This window comes from Seriola dumerili, unplaced genomic scaffold (assembly GCF_002260705.1).
Source record: "Seriola dumerili isolate Sdu_G_001 unplaced genomic scaffold, Sdu_1.0 BDQW01000291.1, whole genome shotgun sequence".
Taxonomy (NCBI): Eukaryota; Metazoa; Chordata; class Actinopteri; order Carangiformes; family Carangidae; genus Seriola; species Seriola dumerili.
Window position 1 is genome coordinate 4,115,359 of NW_019174546.1, and position 12,517 is coordinate 4,127,875.

At 40.1% G+C, this 12,517-nt stretch overlaps 2 protein-coding genes across 2 annotated transcripts in view; both read left to right on the forward strand.

Annotated features, from left to right (window-relative positions):
- The first annotated feature begins 335 nt into the window (after positions 1 to 335).
- vim (vimentin) lies at positions 336 to 6,575 on the forward strand. Its single transcript, XM_022757894.1, has 9 exons — positions 336 to 945; positions 1,336 to 1,396; positions 3,706 to 3,801; positions 4,029 to 4,193; positions 5,075 to 5,200; positions 5,471 to 5,691; positions 5,795 to 5,838; positions 5,942 to 6,027; positions 6,142 to 6,575. The coding sequence occupies exons 1-9, from the start codon at positions 419 to 421 to the stop codon at positions 6,181 to 6,183; spliced, it is 1,368 nt and encodes a 455-aa protein (XP_022613615.1). The 5' UTR covers positions 336 to 418; the 3' UTR covers positions 6,184 to 6,575.
- A 1,981-nt stretch (positions 6,576 to 8,556) lies between these two features.
- The window catches only part of LOC111231212 (calcium/calmodulin-dependent 3',5'-cyclic nucleotide phosphodiesterase 1A-like), a 98,155-nt gene continuing 94,194 nt past the window's right edge, over positions 8,557 to 12,517 (forward strand). Inside the window, exon 1 of the mRNA XM_022758251.1 lies at positions 8,557 to 8,818. Within this exon, the coding sequence (XP_022613972.1) occupies positions 8,557 to 8,818 (262 nt within the window). The remainder of the gene's footprint in view (positions 8,819 to 12,517) is intronic.

The following is a 12,517-nucleotide window of genomic DNA, read 5'->3' on the forward strand; positions in this document are numbered from 1 at the left end:
ATCAATAGGCCAATCTGCATCTCTTGACACAAGTGCCGAAACCAATGCAATAACCCAAATGTGATCTCAGCTTGAGCACAGTTCAGGATGAACCTGAGGATCTTCTATGGGACAGAACATGCCAGGCCTCACACATCCTCAGCAAACTGTGCACAGTCACACTTTGGCCTAAATATTAATCTAGGATCTGTTTCTGTGAACCTGAAAGAAAAAATGTGTGTTCCCTTTTGTGATTGGATTCTCAAGGCGTCACTCAAGTCACCGCTGGGTCATTTGCATAAGGAGGAGACTATAAATGAGTAATGGCTGAGGAAACGCCTTCCCAGGCGCACTCTGCTGATGCTGTTGGGACAAGAAGAGAGAGACCAAATCGGCGACATTACTCTTGTGGCTGATTGTCTGAAAAGATACCAGCAAGATGTCTTATAGATCAGCTCCACATTCTTCTTATAAGAAGATGTTTGGCGGGGACAGAACCGCGGTAAGGACCAACTACTCCAGCCGCCAGTACTCCAGCCCGGTGCGCTCCTCCCGGGTATCCTTCGGTCTCTCTTCAGCCCCGACCGTCTACGCTGTAAAGACCCAGAGGCTCCGGAGCACCGCAGCCATGCCCCGGCTGGCCTCCGAGAACTTGGACTTCTCCTTGTCCGACGCCATAAACAGCGAGTTCATCACGAACCGCACCAGCGAGAAAGCGCAGATGCAGTCGCTGAACGACCGCTTCGCCAACTACATCGAGAAGGTGCGCTTCTTGGAGCAGCAGAACAAGATCCTGCTGGCGGAGCTGGAGCAGCTGCGGGGCAAAGGTACGTCCCGGGTCGGGGATCTGTACGAGGACGAGATGCGGGAGCTGAGACGCCAGGTGGACCAGCTCACCAACGAGAAGGCCCGGGTGGAGGTTCACCGGGATAACCTGGCAGACGACATCGACAGGCTGAGAGAGAAGTAGGAGGCGTGGCACTTCTCCATTCCCTACAAACTCCATATAGCTTTTGTCTTCTTATGTAGGCCTTAAACTGCGGGGAGTTACTGCTAACATGTGAATGCCCCTTTATTTTTTTTATAAATCTTTTATCACAGATGCATACATAGGCAAGACTTAAACCAGTTTCTTGATAAAAATGTTCACCAGACTCTGTGCAGAACCTGAACCTGAAGTACTGCTGCAGATCAGCTTTGTGTCTAAGTGAAGTTTATTTTTCACTGACATGAAGTGGAGGCAGGAGAGCAATGCAGGGCCGAGCATGCATAAAAAAGTAGTACTGCAGTGTTTTAAGATGAGGAAGCCCCAGTGGCAGATGAGATAAAATGCCTGCTTGTTGTCTGTGTTTGCAGGTTGCAGGATGAGATGTCCCAGCGGGAGGAGGCTGAGGCCAACATGCAGAGCTTCAGACAGGTACAGTATGATTCACCTTAATCAACCATTTTCCCATCAGGCAAATTCTGCATCTGTTCATATATTTGTGAAGAGGGCGATAATAGGGAATGTGCTTCAGAAGATGTTGGTGGCCCCTGCTCCTCTCCACGGCCCCTCCTCAGCCATTCCGGGTAAAACAGGGGTTTAAATCCCTGAATTGATGACACATGATGTCAAAGAGATTAGATGAAGCTTAATAATCACCATGAGTCTCACTTCTAGCAGTTATGTGGTGTAACCATCCCTTTCCTCCTAAGTGATCTCTATCTAATTATTCGCTCATGAGCTGCAAAGACTGGAATGCACCCTTCTGATGGCACAACAGCAGATTCTAGCCATGATCTGAAATAGCTGTACAGCAGAACTGACCCTGGCCCGGTACAAAAGGCCAAGTTGTGGCTGTTGGGTTAAATCAGGCCTGCAATGAGAGGAGATCTTTTTAAGTCTGACTGGTCACACTGAATGAGCTGGACACAAGCACAACAACAGTGTGGACCCAATGTGGTTATCAGAGCGAGAACACAAGCCACCATGTGATCCAGCTGTCTCGTTCTGGGAGAGCATGAGCACATAAAAAAATCCAACTTGTTATGGTCTTGTATGAACAATGAAGTGATGATGAGTCTTAGAAATAGTTTCACACAGAAGTCATGGTTCAAAAAAAGGAAAAAAAAAAAAAGATTTGAAAAAAACTGTGTCAAACCAAATGTGATGCTTTTTGTTGCTTTTAGGCTTCTAGAGAAGAGTAAAGTTACATTTTCCAGAAGTTATGTGCTTTTCAATGCATGCAGTAAGTCATCAATACGTTCCACAATCATGACCTTGTCAATATGAATAGCAGGAAGGAAGTCCATGTGGCCTACCATGGTGGCACTCAGACAACAATGCAGGGCCAGCAGCCGGCTCTCGCTCAGTCAGGCAGACAGTCACTCTTCCAGCCTCGGGCCTGTTTGGGAAACCCTGCTGAATAGCACACTTTGTTTGTGGCATTAGAGCAGGGGCAAAGCTGCTTCATTTGCTGATACCTCAATTACCAGCCTGCCAACGCCCTGACAAAGCACAGTGATGTGGGTGTGTACCACAGTGAGTGTGTATTTGTGAGACATTGAGTGGAATTAAATATAGTATAGAGTATAGAAGAATGTTTTAGTGCAATAAAGTGTTTTAGATTATAGTATTTTTTTCCACAGGTGAACACTTGTCATATGATTAATTCAGTTTTATACAGTTATAAAATGATGACATACAAAATTAGAGCTTCTAGTAGAACAACTGAATTTCTATCAGAACAACCAATAGAGATTTAAGAACGGTTAAGAATGCAGTTAGGTAATAAATGGGATTAAGGACCTCTTGGATAATGCCTTGTGGTTCTGGGTGTTCTGCAGTGCCCCCTTTATTGAATCAAACTGAACTGAGACAGGACAAGGAAACAATCTCACTGAATTCTGCACAACCTTTTCCCAGAGATAAGGGCAGACAGGTAGTTAGTTATAAAGTTACTGTACAATAAGTGGCCTCTGACTCCATTTGACATACCCCATCTTGTCAATCTACAGCAGTGGGAGAAGAATTCAGATCCTTTCCTGAGGTAAAAGTAGAAAAGGCTGAGTCTAAAAATACTCTACTACAAGATAAAGTCCTGCATTCAAAATCTTATTATATGTAACAGCCAGTGAAAGTTGTTTGCAAAATCTAAAGTATCAAAAGTACAGGTACTCCTTATGGAGAAACACTTCACTCAGAGTGTTATGACATTAATAATAATACATTATATTATTTGAAATCATTGCTTAATTGTAATTTGTTAACATGTAGCCAATTTAAGCTACTTTATACACTTTATGCCCTGCATCATATTTTATGACCTTATTATATGTTTTGCTTGTAAAATCTTAATCTGAAAAGTGAATAAAGTGAAAAGGTAAAATAAAAAGTAAAATATTTACCTCTGAAATGTTGTAGATTAGAAATAGTATACAATTAAACACTCCAGTACAGTTCAAGTAAGTGCAGTACTCGAATAAATTTACAGCCGCTGCGCAGTATTCAACATGTGAAAACCTCGAGAAGACACCTAATCGACTGTTCCAAGCATCTGAAAACGGCAGCTTGTCATTTGTCTGCAGTTGATTTTTATTGGATGCATGTGTTTGTGACCTTACACAATCGTGTGAGTGCCCTTTACAGCATGTGTTTTTTCTCTGTGTCAGCAAACACGTAGCCTAATGCATAATTCATGTCACCTTCACAAAGTCACCTTATTAAGAGTCAGTGTCATGGCACAGGATGTGGACAATGCTGCCCTCGCAAGACTGGACCTGGAGCGGAAGGTCGACTCGCTCCAGGAGGAAATCAACTTCCTCAAAAAGCTGCATGATGAGGTAAGCTTCCTTTTATTGTGGCAACAGCTGAATCAGTCGACTGCGGAAACACTGCGTATGTACAGCTTAATAAGCTCATGATCTGAAGTATTTGTTAATCTGCTCAGGTATCAAATTGGTAGGGTTCTATGCACCAGAGATTACCTAATGCAGCCAGGAAAGTCATAGACAAGTCTACAAAAGGGCATATTATTTGTACATACTACGCTGTATTGATTCTATTGCAGGAAATGCTGGAGCTGCAGAGTCAGATCCAGCAGCAGCAGCATGTGCAGGTGGATATGGAAATAGCTAAGCCGGACCTGACAGCTGCTCTGAGGGACGTCCGTCTGCAGTATGAGAGCCTGGCCTCCAAAAACATCCAGGAGTCTGAAGAATGGTACAAATCCAAGGTTAGGATTTAACCATCGCAATTAAAAAAATTCTGTAGATCAATAAAATTTAAAGCAGCTATAATCAGTCCTTTTAGTGGGTCCCATGGCCAATGATATGAACCTATAGAGAATTATCACTTTACTTTGCAATTCCCATCAGCTCTACAGAGCATTGTAGTGTCTCTCAGCACATTGTTTGGTTTCTTTACTGTTTTGGCTCAGTCTCACTGCTCTCATCAGTGTAAGTTTTGGCTGCAGTAGGCAGCTGTTTTCAGTGGGGAAAAAAAAAAGATTTTCCTCGGGAGTTGGTGGAGACCAAAAACAGAGCCAAAAGAGAGTGAACGTTAAATTTACATGCATCTGGTGGCCAGAAACACGCCTCCAAATGAATGATAATGTAATTGCTGCATATGTAAATAGGCAGCTGTTTTCTAACAAGTTTACCATATCAACTTAAAAAGTTGTTTTGCTTGCATCATGTTTCCACTGTCCAAGGTGGCCAGAAAGTCAGCTGGAGCAGGGTTTTAATTAAATATAAATATTGTTTCTTTTTGAAAAGGCATTAGGTAATATGACAAAATATTAAAAAGCAGTTTTGTAAAGTGGAATCTTTCTGTCTGTATGACCTTTGAATGTTGGCAGTAACCAGTATTTCAGTGAATACTGGTTGCAGCAGTGCCTCAAAATGCCCTAAAACTGCATCAACCACCAAGCTGCAGTGTAATGTCTGTATGTCTCTTTTGTGGCCACATCTTTCATAATTTGCAGTACCTCACACTATCTGCCACATCCAGTCTCCCTCAGCCTCTGACTCATCACTTATTGAACAGCTGATTTCTCTCTTATTTTCCCCCCTTTCTCTCTGTGTCTCTGTCTTTCTGTTTGTCACTGATTGATAGTTTGCTGACCTCACCGAAGCTGCAGCCAGGAATAATGATGCTTTGAGGATGGCTAAGCAGGAGGCCAATGACTATAGACGCCAAGTTCAGGCGCTTACTTGCGAGGTGGATGCCCTCAAGGGAACTGTGAGTATGCAACTTTGGGCTGACATTGTAGTAGACAAGATAATGGTGCAAGATTTATATATAGCTAGGGTCAAACGAACTGGCCAGAAAAAGTTCACAGAATGAGCTGCATGAGTTTGACTAATGACACAGCATAGAGGAAAATATCCAGGGAGAGTTTATTTTCACAGGTCACAGCAAAAAAATCACCCTTGCATGATATTTTTTATTAGAAACGAGTTATTTTCACTGCCTGAGCGTCATATTGTTCCCTGTTGGCTGCCATCCCAGAATGAGTCAATGGAGCGCCAGATGAGAGAGATTGAAGAGAACTTCTCCTTGGAGACGGGAGGCTACCAGGACACTATCGGCCGTCTCGAGGAGGACATTCATAACATGAAGGACGAGATGGCCCGTCACCTCCGAGAGTACCAAGACCTCTTAAATGTCAAGATGGCCCTTGACATCGAGATCGCCACCTATAGGAAGCTGCTGGAAGGAGAGGAGAGCAGGTGATGGATCAAGACAGATCTGACAGAATTGCATTTGAGCACTCATTACATGCAACAAATACACATATGTTGATTTGTGAAATGTTCTTTAATCCGTTTTCAGAATCTCCACCCCATTGCCAAACTTCTCATCTCTCAACCTGAGAGGTACAATCACTCTCTGCATGTTGATTTCACCACAGGAATGCTAGTATTGGTTATTACTGTATATTGCCAGTTGATAATATAACACATCATTTTTTTTTCTTAGAAACAATGATTGATTCCAAACCTCATGTTGAAAGCACAACAACTAAGAAGGTTCTCATCAAGACCATTGAGACCAGGGATGGTCAGGTAAAATCCACTTGAAGTGATTTTCAGTCATTGAAGCAATTTTCTTACAGTCATTTGAGCTCAACCACAACTCTTGGTCGTCATGGTTTCTCTGCCCTCTGCACCCATTTCCAGGTGATCAACGAGTCAACCCAGAACCACGATGACATGGACTAATAATGTCTTTGTCTTTGCCAAACAACAAACAAAAAGCAATACGAAGAAACACAATTCACTGGAGCTACAAGCAAGCAAACAAACCAACAACACACAAAAGCAGACAGCTTCAAAAAGTGCCTTTATATGTGATGATCCAGTTAGCCTGTTAGTTGACACAGACTGTATTTTGCTTCCTCCTCTGCTGAAAGTCTTATCTTTTGTCACATTTGTTTAGACACAATAATGAATTCAGCACAACATAGAATTCCTCACTGAGGTCTACAAAAATCTTTCTTTGTAGCCAAAGTAGTATTTTTGATTGATAGAGCATGCACACTCATGGAAATCTGTATGCTGAAGATGTCACAATTGCCTGTACGCAGCAATAAACAATTAAGAGTGAAACTCAATACTGTGCACGAGGTCTAATACTTTGCACCACATTATGGTAATGAAGCAGCATTTGGTAAAAGAAGTCCAAAAAAAGGGAAATAGTTGTCATTTTAATTAATGCCTGAACTGTAAACAGGTACACATTTGCAAGTAATTAAATTGTGCAATTGATCTTGAATTTTTTGTGAAAAACATTAAGAATACTTTCTTGACCTCTATGACCTGGACGAATGAGAACATTCACAGACATTAAGAATACTATTCTAATGATTTTTACGTGAATTAAACATGCATTTTATCAGTGTAAATGTGTGGATTCAGACGGGTAAAATAATAAGATTTGGTAAATATCAATTGTGATAAGTGTAACAAAATGAATTTTGTACTTTAATGAAGTTTTTCCATTTTATGCTACTGTATTCTTGAACTCCACTATAAGGAAATATTGCTCTTTTTACAGCTCTACATTTACAGCTATAGTTGCTACATTTTTCAGCTTTCACATGTGAAACGTGATAGGTTTTTATTGTTGTCAATAGTTTCTCCACCAGTGAATTAAGTACGAACATGTAATATTAGGCAGAATTGTGTGTGATAAGCTTAACAGTGATCTGGAGCAATGGGCATTTGTCATTATAATCACCACGAGTACATAATAATAAACAGTGCTGGAGCACTTACTGAGGTACTGTACTTTTTGCGGTAGCCTGCATGTACATTTTAAAGGCAAATATTGCAACTTTTGTTGCACTACATTTTTTTTTTTTAAAGCCAAAGTCACTTGTCACATTTAGATTTTATATACAAGTAACTGATAGGAATAGTACTTTCTTAAGTGTAATATGAAAAAATAATATTACCAAAATAAAATAGCATCATCACAAAAACATGATCTGTCACAGGTCACTTGTTCAAGATGTATGAACATTGAGGTTGCAGAATGAGATTTAATGTGGCAGTAAAGAAAATGAGAGAGGCAAATTCTACAGAGGAGATACTGTGTCCCTGGATCTTTAATAAAAGTTGAAAATTACAATAGATCATTGGTTTAATAAAGTTGTATGCAAAAGTGAACTTTCACCTCTGGGGAAATTACAGATCTGGTTGATTTTCATGAAATGAAATAAAAACCCTGCAGCAACAGACACTCAAAATGAGCATTCAAATATTAATGCACTGTTAGTTTTATTTCATGAACTTAAAAAAGAAAGAAAGAAAGAAACCAGTAATTGTGACAAAATGCAAAATATCTGTTTTTAGTTAATGAAATAAAGTCACATTTGTAGAAAGGCTAATTTTAAATGTCCGTTTGCTGCAGGGATGCCCAAACGTTTGGGCAGTTTGCATGCAGTTCTGATCAAAAACCAAATTTTCAAATCTAAGGAACTTTCCTATAGGCCTATGTTGGTCTGAAGTCACTACCAAACCTGTTGCATTTGGCTGCCACCTGTCGGTGATTGATATCAACTAAACTCTCTCCTCTGGTAGGTCACCGAGAGCAGGACACGTTGGACACGATACCAGCCGGTACTATTGATTATCATGAACAACATTGAGGTTGATTGAAGTCGGTGAAGCGCAGGGTAGGGTTTCTGTTCATTTTAATAATCCAGGATACCCGAGGGTTAATTAATGCCGCTTGTTTTTGCCTGCTTGCCCCGAGAGATCAGTGTGTTTGTCGACAGCAACTTTCTCCATGTGACGTGTTTGTCGGTGGAAACGAACCGAGGGAGACGCCGGCATGATCCGTTTAAACTTTGTGTTTCGGTTCTTTCATCGATTTTACATCATGTTGTCGGTTATGTTCGCTAAAACTGAAGTTAAGATAACTGTTAATGAATGACAGAAGCGTGTCTTTATTTATTCCAGAGCACTGTTTACCGTGACGAATAGAGCAAAAATGGAGTCAAGTTTCAACAGGTTTTGAATAAAATGAAAGGTAAACTCAGAGTAACCGATTCCGACTGAGGGGTTTTAACCTTTTTTTTTCTTTTTGTGATGGGCTCGGTGACTTCTGCTTTGACAAGGACAAGAAACGCCTTGGTGAAAGTGGGCTCAGAGCCGGAGAACCCTGACCCGGAGAGGAGCCAGTCCGCCCCGGAGTCAGACCGGACCAGGAAGAGGAGCGCTCGGTTTAACGTTTCCATCCAAGCTGGGCGGCAGAGTTCCCGCCAGTCGCTGTCCGAGGTCCTGAGCCGACAAGACTCCGAAGGAACCAAACAAACCTCGAAGAAAAAGACTTGTGAAGGTCCACAGAGCGGTGAGTTGAGAAAGGTCTTCCTACTATTTCGATTTGTGTCATAGAGGTTATTCTTGCTCCTTACAGCAAAAACAATCATACCACTAAATAATAGTCAAGACTGGTGGAAAGTAACCAAGTAAAAGTTGCAATGCCACAATGTAGAAATACTCCATTACAAGTAAAAGGCCTGCATTCAAAATTTACTTTAATAAAAGTACAAAACTATGACCCTCAAAATCTCTCAAAGTTGTACTTAATTACAGTACCTGAATACATGTTGCCTAATTAATTATATTCCACCATTGTACTTGAACAATTTTAAACTACCCAGCAGTACATGGAATACCTAAAAGCTCCTCTTCAACCGACCAGAAAATAAAGTACCACTTTCAATAATAATGATTTAATAATGCAATACTTCTCTTGGGCATGTTTACTTTTTGAAAATTCCTTCCACCACCAATGACAAAAAGACCCTTTCTCAGCAGATATTTTGACTTGTCATAGTGGGAAAAGCACAGGTGGAACTAATAACATTAATGATGGCTCAGCTCCAATAAGTGTCCCAGTAAGACATCACATGTGGAATATTTCACAGTAGGATTGTACGAGTTAGAGTTAGTGAATGGCAAGTTATTTTCTTATTAGACTGCCACTGCTCCGTTTTTTTTTGGAGCATCCTGGCCTCAAATACAGCTGTTGTGTTACTTTATACTGCACCGGTTCAGTTCATGGATTTATCTGTAGATGAGAGCAACTGGTCACTTCAGAGGGTTACAGTGAATATGCTGCTGAAAAAAAAGGTATTCAATGAATGAATTCTGAGCTCTTTGAAGGCCAGCCTCAATGCAACATATCTCCACTACCAAAGCATCTCTTTGATGTTTGAGGTGTTGCTAACACTGAAACAATCAAAAATAACAGTCCCCTTTTATGTGATATAGGGATTTGGTATTTGATATGTTTTTCCTTTTCTTCTTTTTTAAAAAATGGAAATACATGTAGAAATTTTACCGAATCAGCATGAGTTGGAAAAAGGTTGACTGCACACTCTGCTTTTTCAATTTTATTGCATCGCCACTGTTTCACTTGCATTTTTTGCAGGGAAGTTAAATTTCAAATGAAGGTGTGAAATTGCAATTTTGTACTGTTTTCTGTGACAGATAGCAGATACGTTTTGATAGCAGTTTACAGTTCAGTGAATGTGTGTACAGTGAATGAGCGCAGTCCAGTTTAAATCTGTGATGCAGCTTGTGAAAATTACCTTATTGTTCCATTAAAATAAATGTTATAAAGGCCACATTTTCACCCCCTAAACTGACATAATATTTTCCTACAATTTTCTTTTTTGTGTTACTCAATATTTCCTTCACTTCATCCTGTTTATCTTCTACTCTCTGCCGGTGCCACCTCTAGTTCCAACTCCCTGCACATCTGTCCCAGAGGAAAATACCTCTCCCTGGCTGACTCCTAAAATACCAACTGTACTGTGGTGTTTCCATGACCGTATGACAGTGTAGACTCCCGTTGAGTTTCCTCCTTCGTCCCGAGTGATCTTCATGTGTGTTGAGGAGTCTCCTCCCTGACACTTCAGCTGACTGTACACTCATTTGCTCCCTCCTGAGGAACAAAACACAGACACCTACATCCTGATCTGCTTATCTGCTTTGGCCCCTTTAGTGTCAGACAGTTCCAGTGGTGTATAGATCCCAACCACTGCTGAGTACTAAAGTGTAGACATAGCAGAAAACAGTTTGACATCAGTTCTCACATCTTTAGACCATGGCTCTTATTGGAGCTGCCATGCCAAATGAGGCCACACAAACTCGTAGTTAAGATGGATGGATCATTTTAATCAATGTCAAGGCTCTTTCAGCTACCCAGAATACATGATCAGTGCGGCAGGAGCTCAGTGGGAAATGTCTCACAGTCAGTCATACTGTCAGAGATACTGAGTAGATATAACCCAGTGAGGAGATTCTATAATAATAGTGATGTTGAAGAGCTACAATTACTCTGCTGTTGATTGCATTACTGGTGCAAGAACTAGATCGTATTGTTTGAGACTGTAGTGACACACATTTTTCAGGGGCATGAGCATGCCATATCTGCAGGCTTGTAGTTCGAAATCATTGGCAGGTCTTTCAGTTTCCTTATTAATGTGTAATAGGGCTGCAACTAATACAGTAATGAAAAATGCTTATCACTGTTTCCAGAGCCCCAGGTAACATCTTCAGATGTGTTTGTTTTGTAATACCAACAATCCAAAACCCAAAGGCATTCAGTTTACAATGATTTTTACAATGATGTTTACAATGAAAAGCATTAAATCTGCACATTTGAGAAGCTAGAAGTGGCAAATGTTATCAAATAATAGTGAGGGAAGAAAGACTTCTTTTAAAGCCACAAGCAGCTGAAACTGTGCTAATTGTTTTATATTTACAAACACAAATTCCCCAAAAAGCTTTAACATAATATAATATAGTTGTAAACAGATATAAGGACATTTAAGTCTTTATTAATGTACAGTATATATCAGCAATCAGAACATTTCCTATGTTTTACTATATTGTCATTTATTATCTGTCCTCCAGGAGGAGTTTTACTGTTGACAGATACATTAATAAACATTTATATCTCCTTACAACCACTTTATAGTTTATTATTAAACCATTGCTTATTAATGCTAAATAGGGGGATGAAAGTATATAAAACGTGATTAAAAAGTTAACCAGTAGATCGTCATGTATAAATTTGCATCAGGCACTGAAAGAAACACTGTAAACAGTGTTCCCATTATTATAACATTTGCGTGTGTAAAAAGCAGCTACGAATTAAGTCAAAATTTGAATGATCTTTATTCACAAAGTCCTTGATAAAACAGTGTTTGTTGTGTATGTATATCAATCAGCAGGGGATTGCACATCAAACAGTTCAATTTTATTTATTTTATTTCATTTCTTTATTAAGTAGTGTTTTTGGAAAAAATACTACTAACTAAAATACAAACCAAGCTGCGAGACAACAAAACAATAGAGAACAATCCATTACAAATCCAGTGACATGTGATGCAGCTGTGACACATGTCATAAGTAATTGACATCACTTTACAATGACAATGGTTACAGCATGTGTGCCCCATATGGCAAATATGTTTTCTATCTATTCCTTCATCTTCACATCTGATCCTTTCAGCTCTGCCTCACAGTGGGAGGAAGACATATTGAACAAGGAATAGATGCAGGTGAAGGAAGAGAGGAGGCAAATAAATAGGGAACCAGAAAGAGCCTCTTTAGTGGAGATTTAGGCAACCCTATGTGTGAATTACACTCAGGTGTAATTTATGTGTATTTACAAGTTGCATTCATTAGAAATGTTTTCTGTCAGTGCAGGAGGTAGTGTGATGTTCATATGGCGAAGTGAAAAGCATGTGTTTAGGTCAGGGTGATGGGTTTGAACTGTCTAGTCTGCGTTGCCATTTTTGATGTTCAGTCATGGTGACAGGTTTTTCCCTAACTTTAATTGAGTTGCTTTAGTTGCCAAGTCTTAACTATACCTAATAATGTAATTTAAACAAATGTTTTGGCTGTAGTCTGTATCTCCAACATGTTGCAGAGTTGTTTCATGGTAATGTTAATGACGTTTCTGTTGCTATTGTACAGTAGAATATGAACATAATTTCTTCCACTTGGGGCTGTATATATTTGCCTCTTCACA

Bases quoted from the DNA above. Each gene is read 5' to 3' on its own strand.
- vim (XM_022757894.1), top strand. From the start codon at position 419: ATGTCTTATAGATCAGCTCCACATTCTTCTTATAAGAAGATGTTTGGC. The intron at 946-1,335 runs GTAGGAGGCGTG...CTGTGTTTGCAG, and splicing joins ATCGACAGGCTGAGAGAGAA to GTTGCAGGATGAGATGTCCC. The intron at 5,692-5,794 runs GTGATGGATCAA...ATCCGTTTTCAG, and splicing joins CTGGAAGGAGAGGAGAGCAG to AATCTCCACCCCATTGCCAA.